The following is a 17,577-nucleotide window of genomic DNA, read 5'->3' on the forward strand; positions in this document are numbered from 1 at the left end:
TATGGCACTCCTGGTTAACGTGACCTGTCTCTGTTTAGGGTGTTGGCTACCAACGGCAACATACTCTACGGTTTCCACGCAAGTCGTTCAGGGGTGGCTGAGTCACGGAGGATATCGACCTACGGAAAGGTGTTTTCATTTTTTATGCTGTACAAAGCACATCGCGCAACGTCGACATAGCATTTGCCCTAGAGTTTTCTGCAAATCACCACCGAATATAAATACATATGTATGTATCATGCGAGTGGAACAAGCGAATGACAAATGGGCCAATTAAGGATTAAATCGATGTTATTGGCGATCCTATGTGACGGTGTCGCGTAGGGCAAAATCGATCGTTGACGCGTAGGTCTCGAGGGGTGTGAATTCGTCGGTCAGAACCTCTTCCGGTTGAGTCATTATCCCGATCGATCGATCGATCGACACGACCATCGATCGTGCTAGCAAACGGAAGAGACGGAAGAAAATTGCGCATCCTGCGAGTGTTTCGGTGCTACCTTCGACCACGACGACGATCCGAGGGAACCGACTCGGAACGACGAGCAGGCTAGCCCTTGCCCCGCCTCGACTTTTATTGATCCCGAGGATGTCGTGCACGACAGATACGTGTCTAAATATTTCCGTGAGCGTATATCCGTATCGACGCGTATCAATTTACCAGAACCGCTAAATAGCCTCGAAAGTGACGCTCGGTGTGGTTTGCATACATGCATCGCTAAACGAGGCCCTACTGCGGTTTCTCGATGGAGATACGTTATCTTACGAAACATTTAAAATACAAATCCGAATAAAATAGTTATTTAAAAGATTCACCCAACACCTCGAGCAAAATAATTACTGTACATTAAGAACAACTGAATTGAGTCGTTTCAGTATTTCTGGACATTCGATAGTCTGACTCATCATCACTTTACAATAATTACACGTTATATCTGCAACAGTTATCTGTCGGTTAACACATTGATTTCCAAGTACGAGTTAGCTGACAACCTGTCATCGGTCGCTACTTGGGAATTATCTCGCGAAGCCGGACTTATCTTCAGCATGAATATACGTATAATACGTAACAAATAGATGTAAATAACGGGTAGTGGTCGTTTAAAAATAGAACAAAGATCAGTATGCATTAAAGCAATGGTTCTCAAGTTTTGCTAGCCTGTAGATAATGATCGTTACCATTGGTAGTTTTCAGATTTTTCAAAATACGATCTACGCAAGCTGCTGTTGTATGGTGTATATTGGAACAATCGTGGCGTTCTTTAGGGGGTGTTCGAGCGGTATCGAGGCCAAGATTTTTACGCACGACCACTTTCTCGAACGATCTCGAGCGATACGGACCTGAAAACGAGTAACAACAGAGCCACAAGCTGCCGTAAATGGTGTCGTTTTCTACTTCGAAGGACAGCCTGCAAGGAGGCGAACACCGACGAGAGCCAAGTCGATAACGTTAGGCTTGAAATCTGATTGTGACTCAGGCGAACCTTCCCTTTTCCCTTTTCTCTCTAGACCTATCGCAACAACTGCTTCTACTTATTTTCTCCCTGAAAAAACATTTTATCCCGGGTACCGTAAGTGTTTGGCACAGTCCGTAACCGTTTAAAAAAATTTAGGTCCTCTTCGTACCTATAAAAAAAAAAAGAATAAAGTTAATACGAGACGGGAAATGTTTTATTAAATAGGAAACGTTAAAGAGACGTAGCCCATTTTACGACAGTCTGGTTATTAAGTAACTCCTCGAGAAGTGATGTCATCGCTGCACGACGCGACGCGACGCGACGCCGCGTATCCATAACGGGAAAAGCATTTACATATTCGGAACTCGAGTGGATGTTTATACCAAACAAAAACCGTCGGCGTTATTACGCGATTCGAGTAGCCACTTTGACGAATTCTTTCTTCGAGTGTTTGATCGAGAATTTGTAACATCGTTCGCGAAGATCCGGTATAGCGAAGCATCGGTGTTGGGAAAAGGATTCTGTCCTTTTAAAATGTTATACATATACGTAAGTACATACGTGGTCGTACGGGATCTTCTCGATCTTGGAAATTCTAACCAGTAGCGTATGGGATAAATATTGGTACGACTGGTATCGAGCGGATGTTTATTGTTTATAGTATGATATCGGTTGCAAGAGCATGAATGGATTCGAGGAATGCAATGGGGGGCCTGACAATGGAGATGAGGAGTCAGTGAAAAAATGGCCACCGTCTAGAGTAGTCGTCGCAATCGTGCGTAAGCTTGCTCTGTCTTTTCTGTTTCGAGTTTATCCTTTATTATTATTATTATTTGGAAAAGGGCCAGACATTCCTTCGGAATAGAAACCTTGTTAAAAAATTCTGATCGCTAAATCTGAATTCCACCGGGGGGCCGTTCTCTGCAGTTCTCCGGTACACGCTCGACGATAAAAACTTTACTGGAAACCTGTTTTGGAGAAAATGACCGGCTTTAAAGGCCGTGCGAATCGCGTGGTGTTTAAAAATTGCCAATTCTTATCTCGCCGTAGCATCGCAAACAGCGTCGAATACGATCAAGTGCATAATTATGTTTAAAGGTAACGCTGGAATGTGGAACACGCGATTGGCTTCGCTCAGATTTACTAGCCCACTTAACCTTTGTATTTCTGTTTATTTTTTCGTGCCGAAAATGTTTCGATGGTTCAGGAAACTGTTGCAACGTTTGGAAAAGTATTTGAAAAAATATCCAGCGACGCACCCACCGAACACAGGCGATAGAGGATTGCTCGGAAAGAATAAGGACAGTCTTGCTTGATCGAATCGCGAAGCAGTCTGTCCATATTTGGCCACGCCCGTGTTGCATTATACGTGTCATCTCTTTTATTCGTTTCCCTTGGTCGTTTGTACCAATAAACCAGCCAGCCGATCCTTGCCGAAATCTACGATATTTATATATATCGACGTCGATTTCAAACTCCATTTCGAAGCGTGTATCGGTTCGTTTCGTAAGCCATTGCACGCGTTGCTTTAAATATCAGGGTGCGATGCTTTTCACCATTACAACTACTACAATGTTGATAAACGAAAATTTATCTGTTCTATTATCTACGATGATTTTCAAATCGAATACTTTAACCAAGCTTGCGATTACGTATCGTCTCTCTTACACCAGAGTCATAAACGCGAACGCTTCCGCCTTTTGCAGTAAAGATTTAAACCGTTGAATGTCTGTTTTTGTTCCTAACTTTCTGTAAAAATCGTACTGGTGATTGTATTGGTAACGATAAGCTTGAATCGTGAATGAGTTGATTAAAACTACACATATGTATCGTTGCCAAGGAGGATCGCAATAGACTGATCGATATAATAACTCCAGAGGCGAAAATAATAACACGCATTGTCTATTGAACGATCGTGTTCGAATTTAAAAAATTAAGCAAGCAAGGAGATAAGGGCAATTTCTTCGCGAAACGAGCGTTTTTAATTTGTGTAATGATCCATCGTTATCTAACGAGCGAAACGTTTCCCGCGGGTTACTCGAGGTCTCGTGATCGCGTGGCTGTTCAGGCTCGCTCGGACATTTTCGTTAGTGGCGCACTCAGGGATGATGCAAGGGTGCAATCGCGTTATTATACATGACGAGACAAGAATAATAGTCCAGAACGCTTTAGAACGGTCTAAAACTAGACGGAAATCAACGACCTCGACCATAACTAAAAACCACCGTTCGTGGAAACTCTACTCTTGTTTGCATATGAAAGGATCGAAGAGGATTTATCAACTCCCAAACCGTAATGAGATCATTAAAAAGAAAAATTGGAAAAGAAAAAATTTTCAAGTTGGGATCGTTCGTTTTTCTACGCCCCTCTTATTTCGATCCCTAAGAAACTCTTTGGACGGGCAATATATTTTAATAACGAACCCAACGGTTGCGAACCCTTTGGTTAATTTTTGGTTGCGCCACTGATTTTCGTTATGCAATTTGAACCGGATCGCAATCCGCGGAGTGTTCCGCGAACGTTCGACGCGAAATGCTTCTGCTTCTGCTTCTGCTTCAGCTTCTGCTTCTGCTCGATCGCGCGCTGTTTTTCATCGCGACCACTAAAGGCTCGCGCATAATAAGTGGCACAAAACCACTTTCTATCGGCACGCAACTGATTTCTCGTCGCGAATCCAGAAACTCCCCGGATAGAACATCCAGAGAACGTCCGTTTCGCGGTTCTGTGTATGTACTTATGTACCTCGGAACGTCCTGCGACCATTTTCAACATCTTCAGGACGTTTTTGGGACTTGAATGCCCCCACGGACCGTTGGAGATGAACAATTCATCAATCTCTATTCTCTATCTTCGAATTGAACTACGCGTATTTATAAACTATGCGTTAAAATTGTAAATTAGTAGGAAAATCGTTAAAAAAATGTATTGCAAGTCCGCGTGGATCCTTGTTATGTGCTGAAAATTTTTAAAACAATATACACGTACGTACGTGTCGTCAGTTACTGGGAATTGGATCTTTCGGGGCGTAACCGAGACGTGGGGGAGGATCGATTTTCGTCTGAAGCGCATTGCGGATATTTCGGATGGGCGGTCCTTGACTTCCTCGTGGATTTAACTGTTTTATATTCTGGCCGACGCGACGTTCCTTTACCTTAATTCGAACCCGGCAACAATTTTGTCCGTGACGAATCAGTCTCTCTTTGTCGAAAGAATCGCGCGTTGATCGGTTCGATTAGTTTCTCTAATTACGAGGTGAAATTTCAATGAACGAAAAACGCGACTCGAACGAACGAGAATCGAACAAACTGCCTGCAAATGTAATCGAAACATTTACGGTTTCTCGGCCATGAATTCTCGATCCACAAGTCGGAAACTTTGCAAAATCCTATCGAACGAAGTGAACTTACGAAAAGACTTTGGTGTCGCCCACATAATTTCGCGGCTCCTTTCTCCGGTTCGATTTCCGTGCCGGTTATCCCACGTGTGTCCTTTATGCTGTGTCATGCGTTCAGTTTGTATGTATTTTACCGAAGAACGAACCGATTACGTACCCGGGTACTCGATAAGTATACGTTTCTTAGCAACCTTAACCAAGAATACCGCCAAGAGGACAGCAAAATCTAAATCTAAAGTACACGGACAGCTTGTTTTACATGCTTGCAGTATTACAGTACGTGTCTGTATTGCGAGCATCGCTTTAATACATATGTATAACGCCCAATCGTGACAGGAGACTTTCGTTTACAAAAATACAATTAACAGTACAGAACGTATAAAAATGAACCTTGGTATCGACGGATTATTCGGTTAAAAAGTTGGTAACGATAGAGTTGAATAGCTCTGGAAACTGTAGTTGCACAGGGTGTACTCCGTTGTCGATTATTCTCATCCTGAAATCGTACAATCATATAAATCGGGTTCTAAAATTAATCGAGCTATTAATTATACAGTGTATGTATAAATATACGAACTTTGCTCCAGCAATGTGATCTCTCAAATACACTGGATGCTCGGGAGGAACACCTTCATCGTTACTTCCTTGTACGATCAAAGTAGGGCATCTGATGTCCGGCAACAATTCTTTGCACAAGTTACCATCTCGTTTTTCGTAAATATTCTTGAAACCGTCGACCCAAGATGCCCAGGTTTTTCGGAAATACTCCTCACCGTAGTAATCTACCAATGGTTGTCGTGGCTCGTTCGGCCAAGTGTCGATGTTTCTAACACCTGCAAACACGAGAACAATTAGAGAAAGAACAGAGTATTGCCTCGATTTGCAAATACTCGGACATCCGAATGGATGTTGATCATTACAACTTTATCCAAGTAGTATCTATTTCGTTCAAAGTACCGCCCTCCCCCGCCCCATTGGTTAATCCAATTGTGGTCGGTAATAACCCAACTATTATATAAACTAATTTCAACAGACTGTGCCAACATACTTTCGTACTCTTCCATTTCTCGCGGTGATATATACGAGTTCGCTGCAACGATTATCAACTTTCGAATATTTTCGGGATACTTGGCGGCCATTATCATGGCAGTAATGCCGCCGTCGCTCCATCCTACCAACGAAAATCTCTCGTAGCCTATAGTTTTCATTAAATCGCGAGCCCAAGCTGCGTCGCGATGAAAGAAATTCAATGGAAACGTCCTGTCGGGTGGCCTTGACTTTCCATAGCCTGGAGGATCCCATGCAATTATGGTGAACTTCTCTTTACTGAGACCCTCTATTTGCGGTCTATAGTTCATCCAGATTGTACCTGCAACATCATAATTCGAAAAAGGGTTAAACGCGACACGCCTGCATTTTCAACCATAACCTTTGTAGCGAACGACACCGCTGAATTACCGACGAACAGTATTCAGCAAACTTCCTGTATCCAACGTGGTAAGTTTTACTAGTTTACTCACCCATCGCTCCGGGCAGTAGCAGAACAACATGTTCACCGCTTCCAACACGCAAGTAATTTATATTTACTCCATTGACGTTAACTTTCTGTTCTTGTGGAACAGATTGATTATTGTTACTATTTGTCGCTTCGGTGGTCGTGCAAGGTGATGTACCATGGGTCCCGTGCATACCGTGATTATGTCTCGTCGACGAGTGTGACTTAACTTGGTTCGGAACAGTTATAAATAAAACAGTGCATAGCCAAATCGATATGTTGAACGTAAAACCTCGAAACGATGTCATTGCCACGGTTTCTTACTAGAACGACACACGATGTTACCCGTAGGCCGTTAGTCTCGAAATGCTACCACAAGATTATCAGTACTTCCATTTATAACAAAGCAATTATCGGTTTTCCTCGTTGCAATAATCCAGTTGGGAATTTCCCATTCTTACGGTGACTAACTTGTCATTCGCATAACTTATTTTTATTCTCATATCTTGTGCACACGATGCGAGTTGTCGTTTAATTCGAAGCAATTTCTTAGTCGATTCTTTCGTTTACGAGATAACCAAACCCAAACACTTTTCCAAAGACTACCTAAAATTTTATTTCAAGGTTTATTTATGACATTTCTTTTTCCTAGATATAAACGTAATTAATACATATTTACTTTAAAAGCAGGTGTAATGTGCTGGTGTTGGCTATCTAAAAGAAAATTGTTGGTTTCTTGCATTCGGATGTGTGTAGGTATATATTCGTAAATATCTTTACTTTTGAAGCTATTGCACGAACATCGTTCGTTGCAAGCTGAGAGACGCTTTCACCATGACCTTCGACTTGCGCGATTATAAATACACGAGTCAGAAGTCGATGCATCGTAAACATTCCCAAGTGATGCAAAACATTTATGTTCACGATACTTGGGATACACGGGCATTTTTGAATTTTATACGTATACGTATATTTGAGATACGAAAAAGTTTCGGATAGGAGTTCTTAACGTGGATATTTAAAGATCAAAATAGTAAATGTCTATAAACGTTTACGAAAACGTCGGTTGACTATAAAGTCTCGATGCACAAGTCGGAAACGTTTCTGGAAAGTCCTGTAAACGAAGTAAACCTACGGAAAGACTTTGGTGTCGTCCAGCCCACATGGTTGCAGCAGCTCCTTTCTCTGGCTCGAGTTCCTCGCCGGTTAGCCCACGTGTGTCCTCTACGCTGTATCATGCGTTCAGTGTGCTTTACCGTGGTTACTTGAAGCATTACCCGAGTACTCGACAAGTACACTTTTACATTTTAAGATAAAGGTCTTCGACACGATCTAACGGACCCTGTAATCGATCGGTTAAGCTAGGACTCATCGGTTCAAATAAATAAATAAAACAATATCTTTCTATTTGAAAGAGGATATTTTAATTCGAAAATACTAAGGTGTCCTAATAATCAGACTTTCGGTTAGAGCTTTGTTCAAACGTTATAAATTCGATTTACCACTAACGGTTGTTTAAAAAAAAAAAATCTGAACAAACTTATTGTCAAAGTGTTTTACATTTAATAATGCTGTCTCGATCCACGTAATCCGTTTGATCGACATTAGTACAGGGAAAGTATCTTTTTATTTAAACATATTGTTTCGCTTTAATATACATATGTATATCGTACAAAGTAACAGTAGATTTTCACATAAAATATACAAATAAAACCGCATCACGGTATCAACGACTATTCGGTTAAAAATTTGGTAACGATAGAGTTGAATTGGTCCGGAAACTGCAATTGCACAGGGTGTATTCCATTTTCGATTATCTTCATCCTGAAATATTTAAAGTTTCTTATTATTCGGGTTCTAACATTTATCAAGTTTAATTACGATGTAACGGAATAGAATAGAAATAAACGAACTGAGCTCCAGCGATGTGATCTCTCAAATAAACTGGATGCTCTGGCCGAATCCCAGCATCGTTGCTTCCTTGAAGGATCAAAGTGGGAGATGTGATATTCGGTAACGATTCTCTGCACAAACTACCGTTTCGATTGTCGTACAGATTTTTAATGCCGTCGACCCCATCTGCCCAAGTTTTTCGGAAATACTCCTCACCGTAATAAGCTATTAACGGTTGTCGTACCTCCTCTGGCCAATTGTCGATATTTCTGATCACTAAAAAAAAGTAATTCATAATTAAGAGTAGTCTAAATGAAATTCTACATGAACGCTGTCTAATCGATCGGATCGGGCCCACTGTATCAAAGAGGTTATGAAACACGAATTAATATCGATACTATGTACATATGTGCGACATACATTCGTAATTTTGCATATCTTGCGCGGATACGTAGCAGTTTGCTGCAACGGCTACCAACTTTCTAACATTTTCGGGATACATCCCAGCGAGTATTAGAGAAACAACGCCCCCAGCACTCCATCCAACCAACGAATATTTCTCATAACCCAACACTTTCATTAAATTATGGGCCCAAACAGCGTCTCGCTGTAAAAAATTTGTTGGAAACGTCCTGTTGGGTGGTCTGGACTTTCCATAACCAGGCAGATCCAACGCAACGATAGTGAACTTTTCTTTACTCAGGCCCTCTATTTGTGGTTTAAAGTTCGTCCAGATTGAACCTGCAACATAACCATAACCATTCTCGATCATAATCTTTGTTAAAGAGCGACACCCTTTGTTGATTTATCGACCAACAGTATTCTGGAAATTTCATGTATCCAATGTGGTAACTTTTATTAGTTAACTCACCCATCGCTCCGGGCAGTAGTAAAACAACATGTTCGCCAGTTCCAACACGCAAGTAATTGATATTCACCCCATCAACGTTAACTTTTTGCTCTTGTGGGACAGTTTCATTGTTGTTACCGTTGGATGCTTCGGTGGTCGTACAAGGTGATGTACTATGTGTTCCGTGCATACCGTGATTATGTCTCGTCGACGTGTGTGACTTAACTTGGTTCGGAACAGTTATAAATAAAAGAATGCATAGCCAAATCGATATGTTGAAAGTGAAACTTTGAAACAACGTCATTGTCACGGTTTTTTGCTAGATCGTTGTCGACTAATCGCTATCTCATTACACGATGTTATTCGCAGACCGTTAGCCGCGAAATGCTACTACAAGATAATCAGTGCATCCATTTATAACGACGCAATTGTCGGTTTTCCTTATTGCGACAACCCAATTGGGTATTTCCCATGACTAGCTTACTATTCGCTTAATTTCTTTGCCGATATTCTGGTTTACGAAATAACCGATACCCAAAGCATTTATGGCGGGATTCTCGGGTAACAAAAGAATCTTATTTCCTGTTTCTCGTAAATCAAAATTACATTTCAATTATAAATAAATTGTCTGCAATTCAAAGATTATTCCTTATTCACCCAAATACGTTCAATTTAAATTAAAAAGTAGTTCTTTTTAAAACAATTCATAAATATTTATTACTATTACACGATAATCTCCCCCTGATCACCTCTGGGACTGGGACTGGAATACGTAGCGTGTTTTCGATCGAGCAATAAATAATTTTTTCCATGTAGAATCGATCAAATTATTTCGATTCTTGTCATATATCATCTGGTCCGATAGAAATATACATATACATATAGTATAAGTAATAATATTAAAAAATCGTAGTGTCCGAATATTAATTCGAATTAATATAGGTTAGGGTCTCTTGATATGGTGTCGCCTACGTGGTTTTGGAGATCCTTTCTCCGACTCGATTTCCACGCCGGTTATCCCACGTGTATCCTCTATGCTATCTCATGTATACATATGTATATGTACATATGTATTCAGTGTGTTTTATTCTAGAACGAATATTATCCCTGAAAACTAAGCTTTAAACGAACAAATTTTATTCCATATTTTGTTCTTATTTTTTCATAAGGAACCACCTGGTGCCCGCTAATATGTACATGTTATTCGACCGCACCCTGTATATGTATATGTTTGTAAACGTATAATGCATTATGACACAAAGATACGGATCTCTCCAGTCGGTTGGCAATGTGTTAATTACAAATAGATACTGCTAAAGAAATATTTAAATACGTATTCGGTACTTGAAAATATCATTGTTATATAACATAAAAAATCATCGATACATTCTCATATAAAAAGATAGAAATAACCGTGCGGGGCGTATAAAACCCAATTACAATGTCGAGAATTATTCGGTTAAAAATTCGGTAACAAGAGCATTAAATTCTTCTGGATATCGTAAATGTAGATTGTGCGCTCCATTTTCAAATATCTTCAATCTGAAACATTACGGTTTTGGGCGATTAAAATTCATCCGGACAATTTTAATTATATGTATATGCGTACTTTGCTTCGGCGATGTGATCCTTTAAATAAATCGGATGCTCCCCGAAAACCATTGCATCCCTCTTTCCTTGAACGATCAAAGACGGACATTTGATTTTCGACAGCAATTCTTTGCACAAGTTACCGTTTCGCTTCTCGTAAATTCTCGAAACGCTATCGACCCAGCCTGTCCAAATTTTCCGAAAATACTCCTCCCCATATATCGCTATCATTGGTGCTCGCATTTTCTCCGACCAAGTGTTGATGTCTCTGAATTCTATGAACAGAGGGACAGTTGAAAAGATTCGACCAACTGAAATAATGGTGTAACTATATCTCCGTATACTCCTAATCTAATATAAATTTTCTTTATAGACATGCCGTTATCTAGGCGGTCGTATTTCCGACCAACGGAAGGGGTCAAAGTATCAAGGAAGGACAAGTCTTGACGCATATAGAGTAAAACATTTTAGTTGGCCTTTGAAAAGCCTGTCATTAAGTATACGGAAATATTAAAGAAATTATTGAATATTTTTCTATGAGTAATTTTCAGCGCAATAAATCGTAATTAATATGCCGTGCTACCAATTAATTCTGAATCCATTGTACAACGTACTCTTGTAAATTTCGATTTCTTCCAGAGCCATGTAGGAGTTGGCTGCAACGGCTACCATCTTTCGAATATTTTCGGGATACATCGCGGCGAGTATCAACGAAGTGATGCCGCCATCGCTCCATCCTATCAACGAAAATTTTTCGTGGCCTAAAACTTTCATTAAATTACGGGCCCAAGCGGCATCGCGTTCAAAGAAATCGTCTGGAAATGTCCTGTCGGGTGGCCTTGACTTTCCATAGCCAGGCGGATCCCATGCAACTATGGTAAACTTCTCTTTGCTGAGGCCCTCTATTTGTGGTTTAAAGTCCGTCCAGATGGAACCTGCAACACGATATTCGATACTTTGATCCTTATTATATTTTTCAACCATTTTGGGCCCATTGTTATGGGTGAAACTGACCCTGTACCCGCATTCGATTCGAATACGACATGTTTTCAACGGTAACTCCACCAGAGAGCAGCACACTAGCCAAATTACCGGTGAACAGTATTCTAAAAAGAACATTTTGCGTGTTCAATGTGATAATTTTTAATAGTTTACTCACCTGCAGCACCAGGTAGAAGCAAAACTGGATGTTTACCGATCCCAACACTCAAGTAATTGATATCCACTCCGTCGACATCAACTTTTCTTTCCTGTTAAACGAATTGCGTGTTTCTATCCAAAGTTACCATGTTCATCTTATAAGATTAAGTATCATACGTTACCTGTATGGCATGACTTTGTGTCATCGAAGAAAATGATTTGCCACCATTCAGAAACGTTATGGAAGAATTGGCTCGTAAACAACTCAATATTTTGTTCGTGAAACTTGAATGTAATGTCATGATTAGCGACTTCTTGCCACCACGTTGACACTAACAAGTATGCCTGCCGTCACATGCTCGGCTGGTATAACGCGGACCGCGCAATACGATTGCGTAATACTAAATTCGAACGCCCGACAGAAATATCAGTTTGTTAATTATTTAGAAAATCGTTGACCCCGCCGATTACTATGACCTTAAAGTTTGTAGGCATGTCGCTAATTTTTTTCACGCACAATATATGTATTTGTTTGCAGTAGATTCGAGAACTCGTGCATTAAGATGTACTCGACGAAAATGAAACTGAAATACACTGGCTACATTACCTGCAAGTCAATTAATGCCAGTTTATTAGAGTATACAATAAACTGTAGAGGGTTAATGTTTAAAATATTTATTTTCGAATTACACAATAATAATAAATGACGTAACGTCGACTGTAACTGGTACTTGTAAAGAATATTAAAATATATCGAAAGTCAATATATATATTACTAAAAGTAAAAAATAAATAAACGTTTCTGGTACAAATTGATGATGTAAAAATGTTTAATCCACATACACAGTCTTAAAATCATGATACAAATTTCTATTCATCTTCAAGACAAATTTACGAAATTAGCAAAAGAGCGATTAGCAATGATATCGATGTAAAAATGACTTTTTTTTTTTTTCCTCGCGTAATACAACGTATAGATGAGAAATCAAAACCAGAAAATACAAGATTGAATTTTTTTCTAATGACATTCATAAGTTTGGTGCAGCAAGTTTTTATATGCCTTATATCTAATTGTAACATTGACGGAAATAAAAATAATGAATCAGCTGAGATGATTAGAAAAATGGACTTATCAAGAATCTTGTTGATCACGATTCAAAGCTCTGTGATATTCTTCCGTTAAATGTTTCTTATACTTTGTTTGATCGCTCCATAGATTTGCTGCTTGAAGATTAAGAGGGCTTTCATTGTTAGGTTCTATAAAATAGGATACCATTTGTATTTCAATGATCCAATTAGCAACAGAAATAATATAGGTATGAAATAACATAGGTATACTTTACCACTAAGAAGAGATTGTATAGATAGTAGTATAGTACGAACATCGTATAGAGCACTCCATTTATCTTTTAATATATCCAAACAAATATTACCCACTGCATCTACATTTGGATGGAAACAAGGAGTAGCAAAGCGTACAACCGGTGCGCTATATGGGTAACTATGAGGAAATTCCAAAGTCAATTTATAAGTAAGACCAGCATAAACCTGAAATAAAATATAAAAATGTTACATTTATGAATGTTTTTGGCTATAGCGTGAAGAATATTACCGTATCCCTTGGTCCTGTGATAGTTCCGATCCACTTGAACAAATTTTCCCCATCGGGGAAAGCAGAAACACCTTTTTCCGTACTCATCATTAAAACCATGAGTTCCTTCTGCAACCTACACGTGCATTTATTTATATTACTAGAATGGACGGTAACTATTTTTAAATAAACCTACTGTAAAATGTACCCGCGATCACACCAAGTATTTACAATTTGGGATCGAGCCAATTTCAAATTTTTCGCCCAAACACTGTTAGTAAGTAGGTTATGTTTTTCGGTATAATGTTTATTAAAAAATGTTTCTTTTGCTTGACGTTGGTTGAAAAGAAACTAAAAAAAGTAGCTTATCGATAACGATGTAAAATGTCCGGAAGTAAATTCAATTTACAAACTTCCATTCTAAATATCAGACAATTTGCGTACCGTTTACTAACTGCATGGTTGTCTTTCGGTACATTCTGCTTTTCTTCAGCAGCTTTGCTCGGTGCGTTTTGAGACGAATAAAATGGATTTATATTCTGTGCCATTCCGGGTCGAAAATCGTACGCGATAAGTCCTTGGGATTTCTTTTTCCTCACGTAAGATTTCCGAAGCTTCGGTTCGAGGCACAACAGTCACTGTGGAAATTTGAATGCTACAACTTGTATCAACCCTCGTAAAAACATTTGACTTCGAACAGCTGTTAAAGGCAAAGCGTGCTGTTTGTTCCATGAATCTATTGCAATTGGAGAAAATATAGACTCTGGTTCAGTGATATAAATGGCGAGAATTAACATTTCTAGTGTTCGAGTTTACGCATACTCGGCAATGTATACTTGTCATTGATTAAAGATGATGTACGCGCAATAGCAAATGAGCCATCGGACAGCGACAGGAATGAACTTGAAAGTATATTTTCGTTATCAAATCGTCAGTAGTTTATAAACTGGTTTTTATCGGATGTTTAATGTTAATTTTTTAATCATGATACTGAGTTAATGTCGGCTTCACCTATATAGTTACAATCGGCACGATGAGCGTATCGAACGAATTTGCAAAAGTAGTTTTATAGTTATAATATAACTTTGGTATCCGATTTGAATTATCATATAAAAAGATAACTATGGTGCAAAGAGGTGAAAAGGAGTGGCGACGATGAAATTACAAACATACGATCGTTATAATAAAAGGATATGAAACGTTGAAAATATGGCAACTGCACAAGGTACACCCGAATCGGATACAGGGAGCTTCGAATGCTTCCAAAATTATACAGCTCCAGAGGTATTTATACAAGGCTTGGCTGGGATCGTCGATCAACAGGATGTAGAATCTATGATAAGAGCCCAGAAGCAAATGTGAGAATTTTATTCTCTGTGTCTTGTTATTAGGTGCAAAGGGCTGTAATTTATTTATCGTGTATTATGTTATCTAATGCAGGCTACAGAGATTTGAAAAAACCAACGAGATGTTAACAAACTGCAATCAGCTATCCATAAATAGATTAAAGACTGGTGGTAATGAGTTCAAAAAACATACAGCACTTTTGGTGGAAATGAAAAAGGATTTGGATTATATTTTTAAAAGAATTCGTATTGTAAAAACCAAATTGAGCCAACAATATCCTCAAGCATTCAATGGTAGATACACGTAAACTGTGTTAAAAATCTGATGTATAAAATGCTCATTTTCTTCATAATAGATGTTTTATTGGTGTAGAGGCGGTCAGAAGCAGTTTGGCAGAAGAAGTAATTGTCGAGGATGTAGACTGCCCTGTAAAACCACTAGAACCTGAAGTTGTACCATTACCAAGCACACCGCAAAATATTACGGATCGAGATCCAGATTCTGATGGTAACCAAACTTGCACTACAAGTAATCGTATTGCTGTGCAATGAATTTGCTTCAATTGCAAACAACTTGTTTGTCGTTCGAGTATTAAATGTTCTTTAACTGCTACTATAAAAAATTATTTAATTTTTCTCTATTTCTCGAGATATTGTTGAAATTTTACATATATTTCTATAGTAACGTTTTCCGTTTGTTTCGTTGAATCGAAGCTCTTTGTGTTATTATAATTAGAAAGAAATAAAGTGGCTGTAAGTAAATTTCGATTATATTAGGATGTTACTGTGGTAAAAAGATTATTAATTATTATACATACATATATTACAAAAAATATTTAAACTATAAGCAAAGATTCTGAACGACTGTTACTCCTTTTTGATAAATATGTTATAATGAAAAGTAATCGGTAAAGTAATCGATAAATTTCGTGTACAATAGCAAGCAGTTTGTCGCCGTTAAATGATTTCTGTTCAAATTGTTCCTGTTTGCCTGTGCAAACACAGCATTTGCTATGCAGCGGCTCGCATCGTGACCTAAAAAAATATAAAAAGAATATAACTAGTTTCGTATAAATTTAAAAAACCCAACAATATCATTGATAACGATTTACCAATAAAACACAACACTTCGGCAAGCATTAATTAAGTTATTGCACATCGTTCATCGCTAGAAACATAAGATTCTCTTTCTGCTCGTTGTTAATATTATACAATGTACATGTTACAGCCATAGTACGCGATCTAATAAACTTTAATAAGAGATATCGTCAAAATCGGTCATTGAATCATAGAAATGATTTCGATACCGTGGCTGTAACGTAAGAGTGACACTGTAATGAAATCAAGTTTAGGAACATCTCCAAGAAATATAAATGTCTGTCGTTCTATTCCACTAGACGCAGTTACTCTATTTTATTTCCTGATCGTTCCGGTGTACAAGAGTCCCCTATTCCTAAATTCGTCGCGTGATTACTCGAGAAACTAATAACGACTTGAATTGTTGGTGTACAGTGCCGGTCGAGGAGTTTCAGTTCGCAAAGCTGCGGAAGCGACGAATAAAGAGCAACGATAGTTCGTCGACGGAGAGCAACAGCGATCACAGTAACGCCGACACTTCGTCCCGCACATCCGACACTGGTTAAAGTACTCGATCCAGAGATGTACAGGGAATAAAAGAGAAACAAAACAATTTAACGAAATGACCGATCAACGAAGAGAAAGTGTTGTCCGAAGAAAGTTAAATACATTTACGCGTTAATATTACCGCGAATATCGTTAACCGACAATAACAATGTTCCTCGGTCAATGGGAAACGAACGACCAGTGTCCAGAATATTACGATTGTTCGGCGTGAAAAAGTAAAAACCTATTCTCGTAATCGTATCATTGTAAATCGCTAAAAGCCTGTGAATTCTGTCAATGTCGAATAACGAATAAAGCACTTGTTTATACTATACCGTAGCAGAGTTGATCATTCTATATAGCGATAACTACGATCCGGGAATCGTACGATAGATCGCGAAAATAACATTCTCGACTGAGAGAACGCTTACAGAGCGAGCCCATAGACCTAGGAACGAAAATATACTTTTATAACTGCAATAGGAACTTGATAAATTTCAAATTTAACAAGTACTACTAATGAAAGTATGGAGAAACATATCGCGGTTTTGCGCGATGCATAATTTAAGCGAAAATAATGCTTGCAGCTTAATAGAAAACTGGCCTACCCCTAACATCCAATCCTTTGCAAATCTATCATTCTTTCATTTCCATAGCTTTTGTGTGTGTGTGTGTATTAATCAAAATTGATGTATCTATGAGATCCAAAACGTACGACGGCCATGTATAATACATACAACCTGAAATGATCCCTGGGTATATACAACTCATCGTGCTTGTTTGCCAAGCGCATCTGGAATCGTTCATGTCAGTGATGCCAGAAAAGCACCGTAGGGTGTACACTCCCACATGCCAGATACGAAGTAATTTCGGACCGCTTCGTGGAAGTCTAGAGAGAAAGGCTCACATTTGCCTTCTCGCTCCCACACAACTGAAATCCGACCTCCCGTCAACGGCATACGATTTGGATTCTCGACTGCCCAGGCATTTTTACTTCGCGACCTATGTAGGCGCACATAAGCAAATTACCCATAATGAAAAAAAAATTTTGTAAAATTTATTTTACGGAAATACACGTTTTAAGACCTCCTGAGCATATTTTAATTATTGAAAAAAAAGAAATGTTTTTTTATTCCCATGTATGAGCACACATATGTATGTATATTATTAATACGATTTTTGAAAATAAATAAAGTAAAAC

General features: G+C 38.8%; 5 protein-coding genes across 5 annotated transcripts; 1 reads left to right on the top strand and 4 right to left on the bottom strand.

Moving 5' to 3' along the window:
* Positions 1-5,098: 5,098 nt before the first annotated feature.
* On the bottom strand, positions 5,099-6,729 carry LOC122404459 (valacyclovir hydrolase-like). Its single transcript, XM_043408413.1, has 4 exons — positions 6,369-6,729; positions 5,897-6,217; positions 5,426-5,681; positions 5,099-5,344 (listed from the first exon to the last, which is right to left on the bottom strand). Exons 1-4 carry the CDS (start codon positions 6,649-6,651, stop codon positions 5,254-5,256), a joined length of 951 nt encoding a protein of 316 aa, XP_043264348.1. The 5' UTR covers positions 6,652-6,729; the 3' UTR covers positions 5,099-5,253.
* Positions 6,730-7,951: 1,222 nt separating this feature from the next.
* LOC122404820 (valacyclovir hydrolase-like) lies at positions 7,952-9,488 on the bottom strand. The gene is made up of 4 exons (XM_043409076.1): positions 9,108-9,488; positions 8,657-8,977; positions 8,257-8,512; positions 7,952-8,167 (listed from the first exon to the last, which is right to left on the bottom strand). The coding sequence occupies exons 1-4, from the start codon at positions 9,388-9,390 to the stop codon at positions 8,077-8,079; spliced, it is 951 nt and encodes a 316-aa protein (XP_043265011.1). The 5' UTR covers positions 9,391-9,488; the 3' UTR covers positions 7,952-8,076.
* A 643-nt stretch (positions 9,489-10,131) lies between these two features.
* LOC122394975 (valacyclovir hydrolase-like) lies at positions 10,132-12,259 on the bottom strand. The gene is made up of 5 exons (XM_043392215.1): positions 11,999-12,259; positions 11,836-11,926; positions 11,291-11,611; positions 10,696-10,951; positions 10,132-10,628 (listed from the first exon to the last, which is right to left on the bottom strand). The coding sequence occupies exons 1-5, from the start codon at positions 12,116-12,118 to the stop codon at positions 10,538-10,540; spliced, it is 879 nt and encodes a 292-aa protein (XP_043248150.1). The 5' UTR covers positions 12,119-12,259; the 3' UTR covers positions 10,132-10,537.
* A 471-nt stretch (positions 12,260-12,730) lies between these two features.
* On the bottom strand, positions 12,731-13,985 carry LOC122394990 (ubiquitin-conjugating enzyme E2 C). The gene is made up of 4 exons (XM_043392240.1): positions 13,852-13,985; positions 13,429-13,543; positions 13,160-13,364; positions 12,731-13,073 (listed from the first exon to the last, which is right to left on the bottom strand). The coding sequence occupies exons 1-4, from the start codon at positions 13,953-13,955 to the stop codon at positions 12,949-12,951; spliced, it is 549 nt and encodes a 182-aa protein (XP_043248175.1). The 5' UTR covers positions 13,956-13,985; the 3' UTR covers positions 12,731-12,948.
* Positions 13,986-14,323: 338 nt separating this feature from the next.
* On the top strand, positions 14,324-16,708 carry LOC122394982 (kxDL motif-containing protein CG10681). The gene is made up of 5 exons (XM_043392228.1): positions 14,324-14,467; positions 14,542-14,765; positions 14,848-15,047; positions 15,127-15,261; positions 16,266-16,708. Exons 2-5 carry the CDS (start codon positions 14,617-14,619, stop codon positions 16,394-16,396), a joined length of 615 nt encoding a protein of 204 aa, XP_043248163.1. The 5' UTR covers positions 14,324-14,467; positions 14,542-14,616; the 3' UTR covers positions 16,397-16,708.
* The last annotated feature ends 869 nt before the right edge of the window (positions 16,709-17,577 follow it).

This window comes from Colletes gigas, unplaced genomic scaffold, assembly GCF_013123115.1.
Source record: "Colletes gigas isolate AHSC1104 unplaced genomic scaffold, ASM1312311v1 Colletes_gigas_Sc00001, whole genome shotgun sequence".
Lineage (NCBI taxonomy): Eukaryota > Metazoa > Arthropoda > Insecta > Hymenoptera > Colletidae > Colletes > Colletes gigas.